Source organism: Octopus bimaculoides, chromosome 25 (genome assembly GCF_046866305.1).
Source record: "Octopus bimaculoides isolate indiv1 chromosome 25, ASM4686630v1, whole genome shotgun sequence".
NCBI classification, from domain to species: domain Eukaryota; kingdom Metazoa; phylum Mollusca; class Cephalopoda; order Octopoda; family Octopodidae; genus Octopus; species Octopus bimaculoides.
This window is the reverse complement of record NC_142952.1, coordinates 18,808,249-18,828,710: the sequence shown is the minus strand read 5'-3', so window position 1 is coordinate 18,828,710 and position 20,462 is coordinate 18,808,249. Positions and strand designations below refer to the sequence as shown.

Here is a 20,462-nt window from a genome sequence, read left to right as displayed (position 1 = left end):
GTGCGTTGTGTCCTTGAGCACGACACTCTATTTCACTTTGTTCCAATCCACTCAGCTGGCAAAAATGAGTAGTACCTGTATTTCAAAGGGCCGGCCTGGTCACATTCTGTGTCATGCTAAATCTCCCTGAGAACTACGTTAGGGGTACACGTGTCTGTGAAGTGCTCAGTCATATGCACGTTAATATCCTTACTACTATGGGAGCAAGAACTGAAATTTGTGGGGAGGGGGCTAGTTGATTTCATCGAACCCAAAACTTAACTAGTACTTATTTTATCGACCCAGAAAGAATGAAATGTAAAGTTGACCCCTCGGCGAAATTTGAACTCAGAACGCAAAAACGGACGAAGTGTCGTGGAGCATTTTGCTCGGCGTGCTAACGGTTCGGCCAGCTCACCGACTTTATTTCACCGGAAAATATTAAATGCTAATTCCTTTGAATTTCTCCGGAGCTGCATAAAACACCTCATGGCGTTCATTTACATTGGCTTTGAAATTTAAAAAAAAAATTCTTATAAGTTTCCTAGACAACAAATATATGTGATCATAATTCTCCTTTAACTGGTGCGACTGTGGCGTGCGTGACAAAAATGATTGTGACATTTTCACGACGTATATTTTTCATATGTATGTAAATGAGTAACTGGCTTCCCGTTCAAGGGCGAATGTTGTGGTCCCGCCGTGGAAATCAGGTATCTGGCACTATGAGTTCTTGAACTCGAAATAATAATGTTCAGAGGCTGCTGCTGCGAATGATGATGATGATTCTACTTCGGTGGTAGACTTAATCTGTCACCCAGTTAGCACCACTAGCTGACACCCTGAGTACCAGGGTACTTTTAACAGAATCCATTCTGCTGAAAGCATTAGTGTTGGGCCGCCAGTTCGAAGATTTCATCTCCCCCCACTCCTCCCAACAGTTTCGGCGGCTCTGTAGAAGTAGCCATTACCTTTCTCTGCTGACTAAAAAATTGGTTTCAAATTTTGGCACAAGGCCAGCTAGTTCGGGGAAGAATGTAAGTCGATTAGATCGAACCCAATACTCAAATGGTACTTATTTCATCGAACCCGAAAGGATAAAAGGCAAAGTCAATCTTGGTCGAATTTGAACTCAGAACGCATTAACTGACTAAATGTCGCTAAGCATTTCAGGCGTGCTAACGATTCTACCAACTTGTCGCCTTCCTCCTGATTAAAATCTTTGAAATGTCAATAAAATCCACCTCATTTTATGACGGGTAACTTAATTTATTGACCTCCAGAAGGATGAAAGATAGAATTCACTTCGTTCATGAGGGCCGGTTTCCGGTTTCAATGGCGTATATATTCCTCACATGGACAGGACGCTGATCTGTCGCAGGGTTACTCATTTTTGCCAGCTCAGTGGACTGGAGCAACGTGAAATGAAGTGTTTTGCTCAAGAACACAACGCGTCGCCCGGTCCAGGAATCGAAACGACAATCTTACGATCATGATGCTGACATCCTAACCACTAAGCCACGCGCCTCCACACACACACACACACACACACACACACACACACACACACACACACACACACACACACATATATGTATGTATATATATCCACATATGTACACACACACAAATATGTTGTATTTAAAATTAAAGTTTAGGTAGATCTTAAGGTGTAGCATCCAAAACTTGTTATGGGAATGTCCCTTGTAGTGTGCCTGCGGAGCACGTTCACCGCTTGCGGCTACCAGGCGCCATCCGGGATAGTACACGTTCGTTGCTGGATGTACGTAAGGAATTCCTTGTTGCACGTTGAGTGTATTCCAAATGATTAATACGGAAGACAGATTGTACTGTCTTTATTTAGGACCAGTACACTCGACAGGCTTCCACACAGTTTCCATCTATCGAGTTCACTCGCAAGGCATTGGTCAGTCCGGGGCAACGATAGAAGACACGACACACGCCCAAGGTGCCGTGGTTGCATAGCGAGCTCATCAACCATAAGCTGGATTAAAGGTACTGCTGTAGTGTTTAACCGTGCCCCATGCTAATCATCCGACTTTGATAAATGCATTGCAGCATTGGTCCTGTACCATTGGTGTTGTGTGTATGTATGTATATGTGTGCGTGTGTTTCTATGTTGCCTGTGTGTGCATGTGCATGTATACGTATATGCATCTGTGTGCGTGTGCTGTGTACGTATACGTTTGTATGTGTGTGAGAGAGACATAGAGAGAGAGGAAAGAAATAATGAAAGTAGATTTTGAGAAAAAGTGTGGAAAAATGAGTGTGAAAAGGAGTGAGAGAGAGAGGGGGTAGAGAGAGACAGAGAGAGAGAGGGGGGTAGAGAGAGACAGAGAGAGAGAAAGACAGAGACAGAGAAAGACAGAGGGCGGGGAAGAAAGAGTGTGTTGTTTGGATGGAAGAGAGACAGAAAATAAAAGAGTATTAGTTGTGTGCGTGTGTGTGTGTGTGTGTGTTTGTGAAACAGAGATAGACAGTGATAGAGAGGGAGAGAGAGAGAATGAAACAGACAGACAGACAGAAAGAAAGAGAGAGAAAAAGAGAGAAAGAAAAAAAGAAAAAGAAATATAGATAGAGAACGAAAGAGAGAAAGAGAGAGAACGAGTGAGAGTACGTGAATGAGTGAGAATAAGCTCGAGTGTGCGCGCGTGTGTTGCGTGTGTGTGTATCTAGCATGTACATCGATGTGTGAATTTATCTGTTTGAATATATGTGTGTGTATGTGAGAGATAGCTGCTTTTTGTCAGTGTGTGTGTAGGTATGAAACAGATAGAGAGAAAAAGAGAGGGAGAGAGAGAGTGAGAGGGTGAGGAGAGAGAGAGATGGAGGTAGTCAATAAAAAGAGAGGGGATTGAAGGAGGAGAGACGAAAGAGTCAGTGAATGAATGAATGAGAGAGAGAGAGAGGGGAGACAGTGAGAGAAAGAGAGGGTGAGACAGTAAGAGACTGACATGTAGTGCGTGTCTGCTAGCTAAAGAGGGAAATGAGAGAGAGAGAGAGAGAGAGAGAGAGAGAGGGGGGGGGGAGAGGGAGAGAGAGAATGAGAGAGAATGAGAGTAACAGGGATGGAAACAAAGTAGTTGAAAGGGTTGGAAAGAAAGATACGAAATGGAGGAAAGAATGAAAGAAAGGGGAGAGAGAGAGAAAAAGAGAAAGAGAGGGAGAGAGCGAGAGAGTGAGAGAGAGAGAGAAAGAGAAAGGGAGAGAGTGAGAGAGAGTGAGTGAGTGTGTGATTGTATGACTTGAGTAAGTGTGCGTGTGTGTATGAGTGAGCGTGTATGTGTGTGTGTGTGTGTGTATGTGTGTGTGTGTGTTTAGAAGATCAAAAGTTTGGCGTTGTTCCACACTTTAAGATTCCAAGTCTCTCTATGTAACTCTGGCAATTAACTCGGATTGTCTTCGTTTTGAAAAGAACGAAGCGGGTTGGAGTGGAATTTCAATAAGAAGTGCGGCAGAAACGAAAATTCTTCATTGAAATGAAATTCTCAAAGACATTTACCAAACTCTTTTGCGCTACATTCTTAATTAAAAGCCATCAGGTGGGGAGTACAAAGTGTTTCCTTTTGAGGTTGGTAACATGCAAAGTGACGAAGAATACACTCATCTCCATAATCTCTCTCCCCCTCTCCCCCTCTCCCCCCTCTCTCTGCCTCTATATATATACGCATGTGTGTGTGTGTGTGTGTTTGTGTGTGTGTGTGTGTGTGTGTGTGTGCGTGTATAAACATATATGCAGAACGAAAGAGAAAAGAGAACTATGTATATTATATATATATATATGTATATATATGTATATATATGTAAATGTATGTATACACATGTATATATATTTACTGTGATCGAAGTATATGTGTGTGTGTGTGTGTGTGTGTGTAAGTTTACACATATATGACTAATAGACTAACGTAGCACGAACATGTGAACATTGAAACATTAAGCAGTTCAGTATACCGCTCATAGTTATTACACATGAAACGAATTTTATTTCACACGAGGTCAGCTAATTTGCATACACGTGTTAAGTTGTTGATTTTTAAGAAATTAGCTAATAGTATCAACATAAATTCAGAGTTGAGAAATTCATCTGAACAGAGAAAAAAAAAAATGGAAGTAAATGAAAAGTCCTTTTCGTCTAGCATGCTACCATTGGTTTCGTTATGCTAGAGTTATGAAATACCAGGAGAAAATGACTCGGAAAATGACAAAACGACAATTCTCAGGGATATACCAATTGATACAAATAGATGTTAAGACTAAATGGCTGGATATTGTTCTTATGGTTTATATAAGAAGGCAGTGATTTTTGATCGAAGTATCAATCTCAATAGCGACTAAAATAACTTGAAAGCAACTGAGAGATTTTCGAATCTAACAATATGGAAATATAAATGACAAGAGTGTGGATAATGACGTTAGATATAAGCGCCATTTAATTATAGGTTCCTTGGGAATTATTAAAAAGGAAAAAAGCAAAACAAGAAGTTAACAAATATACTATTAAAACCCACAGGACTGACAAATATATACAACACACAGAAGATGACATAACTGAGAACTGCATCCATATATGATACAGAATATTTACAATACAATAGAAAACAACAAGTAAAAGAAATCCCTGCGTGTGACCATGGTACACAAAGCAGTGTCCAGCAGAACGGTGAAGGCACGCAATGACAACTATTGCTGCCACCGCTTCATCCTCCTCTTTCTCCTTCTCCTCCTACTACTACTACTAATAATAATAATGGTTTCAAATTTTGCCGCAGGGGCAGCAATTTGTGTGTGAGAGGGGGGGGGGGTCAGAATGAGTCGATTACATTGACCCTAGTGTGTCACTGGTACTTAATTTATTGACCTCGAAAGAATGACAGGCAAAGTCGACCTCGGCGGAATTTGAACTCAAAACGCAGCGGCAGACGAAATACCGCAGAGCGTTTCACCTTCACCCGGCGTGCGCTAACGATTCAGCCAGTTTGCCGCCTGAAGACAGGAAATAAAACTAATAATAGTCATAATGATAATGGCTTAAAATTTTAGCACAAAGCCAGCAAGGTCAACCCCAGCGTTCAACTGGTACTTCTTTTATCGACCCGGAAATGGTGCAACGCAAGATCGACATCGGCGGAATTTGAACTCATTTTGCCCGACGTGCTAACGATTCGGCCAGCTCACCTTATTAATATTATTGTTTTGCTTCTCAAAACGTTCGGTCTTGTCTGTTCTTGTAAATTCTGTGAGAGCGGACATCAGCCTCCTGCCAGAGGGCTTTCTGCACATTATAAGCCTTGATACTTGGTTGTTAATTATCATGTGAGACACTCAAGATCCAAGTACCAATCTCAAAATCCTAGCTGTCCCCAGCAGAGCAGCTTTTTGGCCTTGCTCTACTCTCAAGTCAATTCCGATTTCTTTGACATATTTCTCGAACTTGGTTGTTAGTGCTCCGAGTGTCCCTTCACTTACTGGAATGACAGACACTCTCCTCATAGCCCACGTTCTTGCAATTTCGTCTTTTAGTAGTTTGTACTTTTCAATCTTTACTAATTCTTTGTCACTTATCCGTGCATCTCCAAGTATTGCAATATCTATGATCTTGGTTTCCTTTTCCCTTTATCTACCACAACAATATCTTCGAGCCTCGATTAGTGAGTCACATTGGATTGTAAAATCCTGCAGTATGTTACGTTTCTTGTTCTCGGTGACTCCTTCCGGTTCATGTTCGTACCATTTCGTGCTCTGTTCAGGCCGTACTTCTCACATAGTTTCTCACATAGCTTCCACGTTGTTGTGCATCCTTTTGTAATGCTTTTGGCCAGTTTGCTATACTCACTCACAATATATGAGATTGTTTCGTTTCTGCTGCCACACATCATACAAAGGGAAGATTCGTTACTCTTATCTATTTAGAACTTGGTGTAATTAATTCTCAGAGCTTGTTCCTGGGCGCTGTATATCAATGCCTCAGTGCATCCTTTCAGATCACTTTTTCTTAGCCATCTCCAAGTGTTCATCTTGTCTTTTACTTCGATTTCTCTGAGGTGTTGCCCATAAAGTGATTTCATTTTCCATTTGCTTACTTTCTTTTTCATTTTGTTTCTTAAATGTTTGTGGGTGCATCACATTTTTGGTAGGCATTATATTGTTGACTCTAACAGTAGCAAGCAATGATTCACTCTGCTGTTTGATGTACCTTCCCAGACTGTTCTTCTCATTGACAACACAGATCTTGCATCTTATGAGGCCTCTTCCTCCCCTGTTTCTAGGCACATACAGTCTGTCAGTATCGGGAGGAGTAACATCATTCCTAAATATTATTATTATTATTATTATTATTATTATTATTATTATTATTATTATCATTATTATTATTTCTCTTTATCACAGGTTTTGTTGGAGCCCCTGGAATTGTACATGCGTAGCGGGTTTACTATCTGCCACCTACTATCCATTCTTTTCAGCTGTCTAATACTTACCCAGTTATTCTGGCCGTGCCAAGGAAGCAAACCTTTTATAACAGTTCTACTGGGCACTCTATTCCAATTTCCTTTATATTGATCTTGATGCCTTCTGATACTGTTCCCAAGGACCCAACGATAATTGGCACTATCTTCACCTTCTTCATTTTCTATAGCCGGGCTATTTCGTACTTTATCTATCTTTTTACCTTCCTTCTTGACTATTCGTGTGTCAAAGAGACATGCAACATCAACTATATAGCATATGTGGTGCATCTTGACCACCATCACTTGGTCCGGTCTGTTATGCTTTAGCACCTGATCTGTTTGGATTGGAAAATCCCAGAGGATTTTGCTAGTCTCCGACTCCACTCTCTCCGGTTTGTACTCATACCACATCTTGCTTCTCCCTAGCCCCCACTTTTCGCACAGTTTCTAATGTAGCACTTTCGCTACTTGATCGTGTCGCCACAACTTGTAGTGGTTTTGGGTAAGTCTAAGAAATTCGTTCGTGATATGGCCAATGGTTTCATCCATTCTATTGCAGATGCGGCACAGCAGAGACACTTGTTCATTCCTAAGGTTGACCCACCAATTCACGGCCAAAGCTTAGTCTTGCACTACCAGTATAGTGCTCTCAGTCTCTTCTTTCAATGTTCCTTTCATCAGCCAATCCCACCTATGTTTTCCAGCAACTTCTGTTGTGGCTACATGGAATTGATTATGTAGTCCCTTGTTGCGTATTTCCTCTTCATGTCCTTTTTGTACTTCTTCCTTTGTTTTTCCTTTTTTCTCTGCTTTCAATACTCCCTCATTCCTAACTGTTACTAGCAAGGTTTCCTTACTTTGGGCTATGTATCTCATTAAGCTTTCGAGTTCGAAACGCACGCAGTCTTCCACACATATCAGTCCTCTTCCTCTATTTGCTCTCTTCATGTATAGGCGATCAGTGTCCGCACGTGGGTGATGGGCTCCATGCATCGTTAGAAGCTTTATTGACTTCCTGTCCATCTCCTTTAGTTCCTCCTCTGTTCACTTTAGGATTCCAGCGTCATACCGAACTACCGTGACTGCGTACGAGTCTATTGTGGAAATTAGGTTTCTGGTATTTAGATTTGAAGTCAATATTTTTCTCAGTCGCCGCAGATACTCTCTTTTTGTCTTTTCCTTCATGTCATTGTATTTGATTCCATCTGCCTCAAGTATTTCCAGATATTTATAGCTGGATTGAGGTTGAATTACCTTCATCATTTCACCACTTAGCAACCATATGCCATCTGTTCTGAAAAGCTTTCCTCGTTTCATCATCATCGTAGCACGTTTTGAGAGTCCAAGCTCCATCTTAATATCATTGGAGAAAATCCGCACAGACTGGATTAGGCTGTCCAGTTCTGCCTCAGTTTTTTCTGAACAGCTTCAAGTCATCCATGAATAGCAAGTGGTTCAGTTTTCATTTACCTCTTCCCAGATCACACCCCAACTTTGTTTTCTGTAGTATTTCACTCAAGGAGATCATTCCCTGCACAAAGACCAGTGGGGACACACTGTACCCCTGTAAGATACCTCTCTTGATTCCCTGCTGTCAATTCCGTTCTCCAGCATTTCATGCTATTCCATTATATTTTCTGCTACTCCATACATTTCCATTGCTTTTTATTATTCAGGAGTATGGTATCATATCGCATGCTTTACGATAATCAACCCATGTCATGCTCAGGTTTGTGTCTTCTCTTGCAGTTCCTGATAATTAAATTATCAATTAAGAGCTGATCCTTCGTTCCCCGGCTCCTCTTTCGGCACCCTTTCTGTTCAGTAGGTAGCAGCCCACTGTTTTCCAGGTATCTCTACAACTCACCGGCCAATGCACCTGACATTAGTTTCCACATTAGCAGAAGGCACGTTATTGGTCTAAAGTTGGATGCAACATTTCCCTTTTCAGGATCCTTGGCACACAGCAATATCTTTCCCTTTGTCGTCCAGCTGGGTACTGCGTCTTTCTGCAAGCACTCATCTCGCTGTTGCGCTACCCTTTCATTGCGCCCTCTCAGCTTCTTCATCCAATAACCTTGGACCCCATCCAGTCCTGGGCTCTTTCAATTTGGGAATTTTTTAACTGCTTTTTTATCATTTCTGTAGTTATTTTTGTATCTTCTTGGACTTCTGTATTTCTTAACCTATCTTGGATATCATGCAGCCACTCCGCTTCGTCATTATGCTCTACGGGTCGGTCCCAGATCCATCTCCAGAATGCCCTGCTTTCTTCTGCATCTGGTATCATTGTTACGTGTAATTACCCATCTAGTTCCTGAGACAGTTTCTTCTGATTTGCTTCAAGCAATCTGTTTTGCCTGAATTGTTTTGTTCTATTTTCACGTCTTTCCAGTTTTACTTTGATTGTTACTACCTTGTTTCAGTTCTTCCAATATCACATCATATCCTTTATCTCTTATTCTATGTGTTCATTCCAGCATTATTCTTATGCTTTCGTTCTGCAATTCCCTTTTTCTCAAACTATCAACTTGTCCTAAATGTGTTCTTAACTTTGTCTCTCACAAATTCATCGACACCGGAATGGTTTTTTACGTTCTCTTTTTTCTCTTCTTTTGTATCCAACTCTATCTGCAGCAACCATTACTGCATCCCAAATAATCTTGTTAGTTTCAATTAAATTTCTCCTCTGGAATAGCCCAAAGACCGAATCTATCTTTTCGGTTTCAGCTTTGAGCTTGCGTTGATCAATGTACCTCTGATTGTGTGTGTTTATGTGTGTGTGTGTGTGTGTGTGTGTGTGTGTGTGTGTGTGTGTGTGTGTGTGTGTGTGCGTGTGATGAAGTTTGCTTGATCCTGGTCTTCTCTGATACGTCGGCTCAGCATCCTCACTATATCTTGTTGGTTATCATCGTATTCTTGTCATCATATTATTACTTCTGCTTCATTTACTGAGGATGCATTTACAGTTACACTTTGCTCTACGTCCTCACTGTCGTCATTCATTTCTTTGTTCTCACTGGGCAATGTATCTGTTGGTGAAGTATTATTTCTATTTTCTACTTTCCTCTTTATCTCTTCAGTTTCCATGTCTGTTAACCACCCTTTTGCTCTAATTGCTCTTGCCTGGTCAACTAACCGTTGCTCACTTGTTTCGAAGAGTCCTATTTCATTCTATTTTGCTTTCATTCGTTGGCGGAATCCCCTTCTGCTGGGTTCACTCCTGATCCAGCATTCAATTACCGTTCAGTTTGCCTCCTTATCGCACCTTCTTCTCTGGCTCTGGCTTTGTGTATAAGCAGTCCCTGGATGACGACTGGGCCTGCGCTGCTCAACCACGGGGCACCTGCCAGGCGAAAGGTTTTCACCTTTGGTTGCAGCCTCATTAACACCGTCATTTGATACATTTGTATTAGACATTTTCACTCAACAATGAGGTTTGTTTTAAGGTTAGCCACCAACCGGTATTTTTATCAGCTCTAGGAAGAAGGTCAACCAAAACTGCAGAGCTCTTACTACCCATAAGTTGGGCCTGTTCCCTTCGCATTTCTTTGTGTTGGGGTCCATGATCATGATTCTCACTGGGAGGCAGGTGAGCGTCAGTTGGTCCCGTATCATCATCCAAATATTGCTCCGGAATTAAGTCCTGATTCTCGGTTCACTCGCCTTCATCGCAGGCATGGAGCCGTTGGACACTGACAGGCTGTCGCCACTGTGACTAAGGAGCCCTATCTGCTCCAGTTTTAAATCAGAGCGTTCCTTCTCTTAGACGACCAATGCTCACGAGTATTGTCCACCTGTTTCGGAATGGCCATTGACTCTTCTGAGTTCCTCTACACTTTGCTGGGTTTTGTTTTTAATCTCGCAGGGTGTCGAAAATCCACCCTCCTCACCAAGTAAGCTTAGTGGGGTTTCCGGTTTAGTCGCCGACGACTCGGCGGTTTCACAACGCCACTTATTAATCATTCTGGGTAATTTACATGTAATTTACATGTTCACTATTATAATTTCACTATTACTACTATAATCCCTATCTTATTATTTACTTGTTCGCTCTGTAGTTTCACTATTATTACTATAATTACATTATTACTATAATTACATTATTACTATAATTACATTATTACTATAAGACCTAGCGGTCTTAATATAGTCTCCCCTGATTTCTTTAGACAACAAACGATGGCAGATATGCGGCTGTTGGTTTAGCTACTGATGATGCAGCGGCGCTAAATAGAAGAGCGGGCTTGTTGTGTCTACTAACACAGGCTGTTTGATTGGATTGGTAGTTGACATGCCTGGCGGTGAAATGGAGGTGAGTGGGAGATTTTTTTGAGAGGAGCATCGACACGTTGGACATAGAATAGCTAAGATATAGAAATTTATGGACAACATCTCAAAGTTTTAACAAAAGTATAGTAATCTATTTATAAAACATCACATCGTATTTACGATAAAGGTATCTATCAATGGAACATCACATCATAGTTAAACATGTATAAGCATTATTATTATTATTATTGTTGTTGTTGTTGTTGTTGTTGTTGTTATCATCATCATTGAGAAGAATATTGCTGCTGTGAATTTTCTTTCCTTTTTTTCCCCTTTATTTTCTTTGTTTTCTTTTTTCAATTTTTTCCCTAGTTTAAACATTTTTTTCTCCTTTCCTTTTTCTTTCTTTATTTCTTCCCCTTTTTCTATCGCATGATTTTGTAAATGAACAATCCGGTGTATTTATGCTAATGGCCTACCAATGTATACAGTGAGTTTCTTTGTCCTAGGTGTCGGGAAGACTCTCGGCAAGAAATAGAAACAAAACTGAAAGAAGAGGATAATGATAATAATGATAACTAGCAGGACCTTTGGAAATTCCATGGTAAAAGTTAGCACATGTGAAAGTATCATATTAGCATATTAAGCACAAACGAGGAGTTCCAAAAACTGCTTTTGATATCCTGCCATTTAATAAAAACATTACTTTTAAACGTAATTGAAATGAATTTTGAAGGTATTTCTTACTTACCTCCTTGAAATACATTCGACAGATACGATGTACTTTACAGTTTAAGGAAATAAAAGACAAATTAAAAAGATAAAACTTATTCACATATGTTGATTAAATGTTTATTATTTACAATCTTTATTACATATTTACAACGTAAATAAATACAAACTATATTTTATATGACTATGATATGTACATAAAAAAAACATGATACCCACTGAATAAGATGCAAACATTCTACATTACGAACGGGACTATACAAGCTGTATGTGACATACTTATATAAGCAGAAATACAAAACACGAACTAATTAAAACGTGTATGAAATAGACATTGCATGTGATCATAGAATGTACTTTACAAACAGTATGAACTGAAGGTAATATGAATGATATGCATCTACACGAGATTAGTATAATTCTAGATTTACTCCCTCAGTACTTCTTTATGCGTGGAGGCGCAATGGCCCAGTAGTTAGGGCAGCAGACTCGCGGTCATGGGATCGCGGTTTCGATTCCCAGACCGGGCGTTGTGAGTGTTTATTGAGCGAAAACACCTAAAGCTCTACGAGGCTCCGGCAGGGGATGGTGGCGAATCCTGCTGTACTCTTCCACCACAACTTTCTCTCACTCTTACTTCCTGTTTCTGTTGTGCCTGTAATTCAAAGGGTCAGCCTTGTCACACTGTGTCACGCTGAATATCCCCGAGAGCTACGTTAAGGGTACACGTGTCTGTGGAGTGCTCAGCCACTTGCACGTTAATTTCACGAGCAGGCTGTTCCGTTGATCGGATCAACTGGAAGCCTCAACGTCGTAAGCGACGGAGTGCCAACAACAATCCTTCTTTATGCACAATGCTTCTTGTTTGTCTTGTCCGTTGGTCACAACTACTCTCAATGCCATATCAGAAAATTCTCTGGACTTAGATGACGTCACACATGGCTGCCCATGCGTTAAGTGAGAGAATTCTAAAATTAAAAGTATTTAAACAAACTACAGCTTTTGCTCTCCACAACCACCACCAAGGCCCAGTTCGAGTTATTTACCAACTGAAACATTTTCATTTCTTTTTCATTTCCCTTTCGGTTCAACGATCTATATTTTTGTATATCTATTAATATATGTCTCTATTGTATAAATTTTGATATATCGGCAGTCTAATCTATCAGCATACATACGTACCTGCCTGCTTGCCTGCCAGATCGCCAACCTGCCAGCCAGCCAGCCTGCCAGCCAGCCAGCCAGCCAGTCTGCCAGCCTGCCTGCATGCCTGTCTTCCTACCTACCTACCTGCCTGCCTGCCAGCCTGTCTGCTTGCCTATTACCTTGCCTCCTTGACTGCCTGTGTGTCTTCCAGCTTGTCTGCCTACTTGCTTGCCTGCGCGCCTGCCTGTGCGCCTCCTAGCCTGCCAACCTGCCAGCCTGCCTGCCTGCCTGCCTGCCTGCCTGCCTGCCTGCCTGCCTGCCTGCCTGCCTGCCTGCCTTCTTGCCTGCTTTTCCTGCCGGCCTGCCTGCTTACCTGCTTGATTGCATGCCTTACTGTCTGACAGCCACAGTCTGCTTGTCAGCCTGCCTGCCAGCCCTACAGGCTTGCCTGTCTGCCAGCCCGCTTGCCTGCTAGCCTGCCTGCCTAACTTCTTACCCGCTTGCTTGCCAGCCTTCCTGCCTGCTTGCCTGCCTGTCTGCCTGCCTGTCTGACTACCTGCCAGCCTGGTAACCTGACTACCTGCTTGCTTACCTGCCTGCCAGCCTGCCTACCCGCTTCTCTGCTTGCCTGCCTGACAGTTTGCCAGCCAGCCTGCCTGCTTGCCTGCCTGTCTGCCTGTTTGTCTTTCTAAATATCGTATCTACTTTCCTTTTTGCCAATGTGTTCACTTTGATAGTACCGACAAGCGCTTAAACCTAATAACAAAGCAAAACAAAAAGAATTAATATTAGCAGTGCCCCTGAATGGCCACATATTTTGCTTTGGTTGACGTAAAAGATAAGAGTGTAACTTCCAAAGCTATTTACTAAGGTTATTTTATTTTAATTCAACTATCCATCGATATATCTGTTAAAATGTAAAGTTATAGATCTTAATGACATTGTTTCATTATGTCAAATATTTCGATTGTGCCGGCGATTTTAACACGCAAATGCAGAATAATATAGATCTCCTCCCTTTCCCTCACTCTCTCTGATAAAATAGAACTCCCCCTCTCTCTCCCCCTCTCTCTCTTGCGTGTTTTCCCTTCTATTCACTGATTCAATTATGCCCGTTTCGTTTCGTTTCTTTCTTTCTCCCATCCTCTCCTGTATATATAATTTTAATTTCGAGATATAGCTTCCTTTGTTGACGTAAGCGTGACACATGGGTGAATCAGGAAGTAAAGCAGGAACAAGCTGAATATACTAATGATAATAATAATAATAATGATGATAATAATAATAATCACAACAACAACAACAACAACAACAACGACGACGATGATAATAATAATAATAATAATAATAATAATAATAATAATAATAATAATAATAATAATAATAATAATAATAATAATGGTTTCAATTTTCGATGGAGGAGTTAAATCGATTACATCGACCCTAGTGTTCAACCAGTACTTTATTTTATCGAGCCCGAAAGGGTGAAAGATAAATTCGACCCAGGCAGAAATTGATCTTAGGACGTAAAGACGGATGAAATGCAATAATAATAATGATGATTTATTTATTAACCATAAAGGTTTACATTACGAAAAACATTACGGACAGTTCAGAACAAAACAAAGAATATGTGCGTGCATGCGTGAGAGTGTATGTTGTTAGGATTTTGCGAGTAAACAAGACCAACACAATTTTTAAAAATCAACAATGTGTGATCCTCAATAGGAAGGAGATGTTCGAGGGTTGCTCATGGAAAAACCCCATAGAAAAGCCATGGGTACCTTGACTTTTGCGGCAGGTGCCTTTTTTTCCTTTCCTTGTTTTCAATAACAGGCATATGCTCAGGGCAGGCCCGATCACCCGCACCATTCTCGCCACTTTCATCCACCTTTCAGCAAACTGGTTAGAAGACAACACTTTCCTCTTTATCCTTATGTTCCTTTTCAAGTGAAACTTGAAGAAGTCCATCAAGGATTGGCCAAAGAGAAAAGTCTTTGTGTTCAGTCCCTTCAATCTCGTCCACCAGACAACCTCTTTCGCCATGGCCACCAGGCATATAAAAACAGCTTTTCCTTTTCGGTTAAAGGAAGGCGGTGGAGCGATCTTCACGGTGGATTCAATTGACAGCTAGATCCGTCCCACACGCGACAGCAGGTGTTCGACATAAATCTACAGGTCAGCAATGTTTGGGCACTGGACGAGTACATGCAGGATTGTCTCGTCATCCTGCGCGCATCTTGGAAATGCCCGGCTGACGGCACTTCCGTGCCTGTAAAGTTTATCTCGAACAGGCAAAGCTCTCCGGTAGCACTGCTAGGCAAGAGATTTTGGGAAAATATCTATCGGTCCCGGGCCGAATATACTCCAGAAATAAGCGGTTAGTAGATCTTCTTCGACGCCGAAAATCTCCCCAAGAACGTCGTCGCACTTTTCCTCCGCTAATCCTCTATAAAAGCTAAAGTGTCCGATTGGCTGTGGGCTGTGAGCGCTTGAAGACATTTCCTTTTCCAATTGTTCCCGTCGGTCTCTGTTTTACCCAGGACTGCAGCTCCGTTAGAGAATCTAGCTGCGGAAAAACGTGTCTGGTGAACGGCGACCACACCTGTCACCGGTTTACATATAATGGAATGATAAAAAAGCAAAAAAAAGTATACATGGTATACACTAGTAGAAGGGAAGTGTACATAGTATACGACACTAGAAGAGGGAAATAAGTGATAGTGATTGAGTCCCTCCGATACAGGAAGACCTCTAGGGATGATGAAAGAGCTCCATCATCCAAGATTACCCTGAATACCAAGGACAAGAGCCCTCTCCAACTCCCTTCTTCCGACTCACAGGTCTACACTGACAGTGCTACCATCCACTCTTGCCATTTTCGCAACTTTTACCCATCTTTTCGTAAATTCATTCGAGGACGGCAGTTCACCCTCTACTCTCACTTTGGTTTTCAATTGAAACTTGAAAAAGTCGATGAGGGAACTCTGCTTATCTCATCCTACTTCTGCTCTTGATTCCGTACTTTCTTGTCTAATTATATTTTTCTGTATCCTTAGTAAGTATCTACTTCTTTTTATTTCATTTTACCTAAGTTTTTTAATTATCATAAATATTCCGTCTAGGTCCATAGCGTCAGAGGCGCGGGTGGAAAGGTCGATCCACCAAGTTAAATCATTGATCAATCATTCAAACTGGACCCAAGCCATCAGAAAAACTGTTTCTTTACATACAAGTATAGAATTTATTTTCAATAAAACTATAATTAATAAGAAGTATTCAAACTAAGATGTGGAATCAAGAGTGGGGTGAGAGGCTGAGGGTACCCTGAAAACAAACAAACAGTTCATTAGAAAATTAGATAAAATCATTCTTATATGCACTTTTATACAACTATTAAATTATTAATCAATTTAATAATTCAATAATTGGCCACCGAAAAAGTATTATATACTTAATTTAATTAGTGTAAAATTTAATATTGAACTATGTTTAATAGAATATAACAAAATATATTATAAAATTTTGATAAAGAAAACAAGTAATCAAATGTTATATTTGATTGAAATTTAATCATCAATGTACTTTCCCTGATTATCTATGACTTCCTTCCATCTATTTACAAGGTTTTTCATCCCATCAATATAAAACTCTTTTGGTTTCACAGCGAAGAAATCTGAACTGTCAGTTTCGACCTCTTCCTGGCTTGCGAAAGTTATGTCCCCCAAATGATTCTGTAAACTACGAAACAAATGGTAGTCTGAAGGGGCAAGGTCGGGAGAATAAGATGGGTGAGGAATTTTTTCCCAACCAAGCTCTTCGATCTTCTGTGATGTGATCTTTACAGTGTGGGGTCGCGCATTGTCCTGATAAAACATCACTCCTTTTCGATTCAGTAAAGCGGGTCTCTTACTCTTCAAAGCTTGCTTCAAACGCTCTAATTGCTGACAGTAGACTTGAGCATTGATTGTTGCATTAGGTGGTAGCAATTCAAAGTGAATTACTCCTTTGCAATCCCACCAAGTTGTTGAAGATAACGATGAACAGTTATATGGTTTTAACTAAGCTTTATTGCCAATTCTTCAACTGATAATGCAGGATTTCCTTCAAGTAATGCCTCAAGGAGCTTATCATCAAACTCAACTGGACATCCTGTTTGATCCTCATCTTCAAGGCTGAAATCTCCATTTCTGAATTTTGCAAACCATCTTCTGCAAGTTCTTTCATTCAAGCATTCTTTCCCATAAACTGAGTGTGTTTCAAGTCGCTTCGGCTGCAGAGTTTCCTTTTTTGTACTCATAAAGCATTATATGCCTCAGATACTCTTTGGATACTTCCATGCTAGAAAGGGTTTTAATCAAAAAAAATTTAATTCTATTATTCTGTAAAATAAGATTTAATTAGTTTAAATGTATACAAATGCATAAAAATAATTTTTAATTCCATTAGACATTCTAAAATACTATTAAATTTCATTCAATTTTAAAAAAGGCAAAATCGGACAGAATTTATGGGATGACCTGATACTTTACAAACTCTTTTTGACAATTCAAGTTTGATTCAACAATTAATCAGCCATAAGTTTACCAGCTCGCTCGCTTTAGCTATCATTTTTAAAATTTAGTTTCTTTTCATCAAATTAATTTTCTTTCTGGATTGTCAACTGAAAAGGGAATGATGCATTTTTGTCTTGTTATTTTTATCATTTTATAAGCAAAATATTAATCCGCTTTTCCTGATTAATATAGCCTTTGATTTAGTTAACTGCGTAATGTATTAACTTTATAAACTTGGTTTTAGATCTAATTTTATTCTTGGCTAAAAAAGATATATCAGTTTACCTTACTCTGTATTCACCCTTGACGAAAACGCTAGAAACTAACCTCTTGTTTATTCAACTTTTTTGAAAATATTTGTTTATTATTTCAGATAAAAATGGCAAGTGCGTTTAATAAAAGTGTAGACAATATTCTGTTGAATATCTTACTTATGGATTCATTAAATCTCCACAAAATTCTACCATGTCTATGTGTCTGCTATGCAAGACTTCATTCTCAAATGGAAGTTTGCGTCCCTTCAAACTAAAAAAAAACATCTGGACACTGCACATAGAGATTAGGAAGACAAGCCACTAGATTTCTTCAAAAGTTAACGTGATGAGTTTCAAGGAAGGATGACAGTTCACTCTAAAAGCAGCAAAAGTAGATAAAGGAATGTTGGCTTCTCACAAGATAGCAAATTTAATTGCAAAAGCTGGTAAGCCTCACACCATTGGTGAATCTTTCAACAGTCATGGATCAGAGTCCACAAGAGGTTACTAGCGTTATTCCTCTGAGCAACTCATCAGTAACATGACGGATTGATGAAATGGCAACTGATGTTGAAAGCCAATTAGCTTCAAAACTTGTGTAAATGAGTTCTCACTTCAAATAGATGAATCAACTCTACCTGATAATTCTACTTTTTTTAATGGCATTTGTTAGGTTTCTTAAAGTTAATGATATATGTCAAGAATTGCTTTTTGCTTTGAAATTAATGACTGACACAAAAAGGGAATCCATCTTCAAAAAACTGGCCTATTTTGAAGAGAACAACATTCCATTGAAGAACATTGTGGCTTGTGCAACAGATGGCGCTGCTGCTACGATCGGAAGATATCGGGGATTCAGTGCTTACTTAAAAAAAGCTGCCCCTAATGTGCTTTGTGTGTACTGTGTTCTTCATCGACAGCATCCGGTTGCCAAACAAGTAGCAGGACATTTGAATGATGCACTTATATTATCAAAGCTGTCTACTTGATAACAAAGAATGCACTGCAAGATCGCCTCTTTAAGCAATTATGTGAAAATAAAGACGAGGAATTTGAACGATTTGTGTTGCATACTGAAGTCAGATGGCTATCCAAGGGTAATTGCCTGCATCGCTTGGTTGCACTTGGGGACACTTATCCCTTTTTTGAGTGAAACAGAACTTGGAGAGAAACTTGTTGATGCAAAGAGTGATATTTTTTACTTGTCTGACATACTTGAAAAGCTAAATGTCCTTAACAAAGAACTTCAAGGAAATAACTCCATGCTGTTTTCTTGAAAAGAGAAAATTAAAACCTTCAATGGGAAACAAAAGTTATTCTGGTTGAATCTTGGAAGACGGGAATTTACACAGTTTCCTTCCTTAGCAAGCATATCCACCGGGCTGCCTGATGATGACTTAACAGTTTATGTTGACCATTTGAAGCAGTTACATAATGATATGAAAATTCGCTTCTCTGATCTACTCCAAATGATGGTGCCGCAGTGGTTTGTGGATCCATTTGTTGTTGATCCATCTAGAGTCAATACTGACATGCAAGAAAGCTTCATTGAACTTCAAAATACCACAGCAGCTCTAGCAAGGTTCAAGTATGGAGGATACCAGAAGCTGTGGATGAATGAAGAGATCTATAAAAAGTACTCCTTACTCTGGAAAAACCTTAAGTTGCTTTTACTCGCTTATCCTATATCTTATTTAGTTGAGTCAGGTTTCAGTCGGGTGATGTGTCTGCTGTCAAAGACTTGAAATCGCCTTGACATAGAAAGAAGAGGAGATTTACGCCTCTCACTGACGGCTTTGAAACCAAACATTGACAAGTTGGTAACCCTGCATCAGTCACAGGGATCTCATTGAAATCAGGCAATATAAACTGAAATTGTTATATTTTTTTCTTTGTAAATGTAAATAAATTTATTTAAATGAAATATTTATTCAACTATTTTTTTAATTTACAAGTGGGGTGGATGTCTGATGCAAAACTACAAATTTCAATGTTGCTTTTTACTTCTCTAGAAGCATTAAATTGAGGGACAGAGTGGGGATAAAAACTTAAATTAGTATGGGGGCCATAACGGTTTCGTGTTGAATTAAAGGGGGCCACGGCCAGAATGAGGTTGATAAACACTGGTTTAGAGTCTGTAGTTTTGTAAAATATGTCTGTTTCTATTTTTTGTTTAATTTTTTTTAACCAGTGTATCTAGGAACGGGAATTCCTCTTGGTTGTGTTCCATTGTGAATTATATGTTTGTATGTTTGCGTTAATGCGACTAATTAAAGATGTCTTATTTATCCCAAAATATAAGCCAGAACTAAATATAAACTCATAATGGAAATTACAGATTTATCTCTCTTTTACTGAAAAATACCTTGGTTACGAATTGTCGCGAGCAGTTTTTGAGGCCTTAGAACCTTGATTAAAAGCAAAAAATAGGTGTCGAAAATGCGCGTTTTTCTTAACATGACATTCCATTTTAATAATCTGAAAATAAACAAAAATTAACTAAAATTAACTAGAAAAAAAAAAGCAAAATAGATTCCAAAATGATTCAAAAATAGAATTCTCGAAAAAAAAAAAATAGATTCCAAAATTTAAAAAATCGGTGGGAACTTAGTTTTGCCAGCCCAACATACACAGTAAGGTATAGATAACTGCTCATATATGTTGCGTATAGATGCATTCACACACGCACACACACACATATGCATAAACCTATATATCTATAGCTATAGCTATCTATATATCCATAAATATACATACTTACGTACACGCATACACACCCCCACACACACACACATATAATTAATAAAAGAAAACGAAGAAAAAACAAGAAAAAACAACAACGCGAGGACGTGGTTACATGCAAAGAATTAAAAGACGCTCAGGGAAGGAAAGGAAGGGTGTGATATGCTTCGAGCAAAGCTCTTCTTCAGAAACAGAAGACAGGGGAAAGTCCAAGAGAAAAGGAAGACGGCAGGCGTGGCTGTGTGGTAAGAAACTTGCTTCACGACCACATGGTTCCGGGTTCAGTCCCACTGCGTGGCACCTTGGGTAAG

At 39.8% G+C, this 20,462-nt stretch overlaps 1 protein-coding gene across 1 annotated transcript; it reads left to right on the top strand.

Moving 5' to 3' along the window:
• Positions 1–18,848: 18,848 nt before the first annotated feature.
• Positions 18,849–19,154, top strand: LOC149131113 (uncharacterized). Its single transcript, XM_089341624.1, has one exon. The coding sequence runs from the start codon at positions 18,849–18,851 to the stop codon at positions 19,152–19,154; it is 306 nt and encodes a 101-aa protein (XP_089197750.1).
• The last annotated feature ends 1,308 nt before the right edge of the window (positions 19,155–20,462 follow it).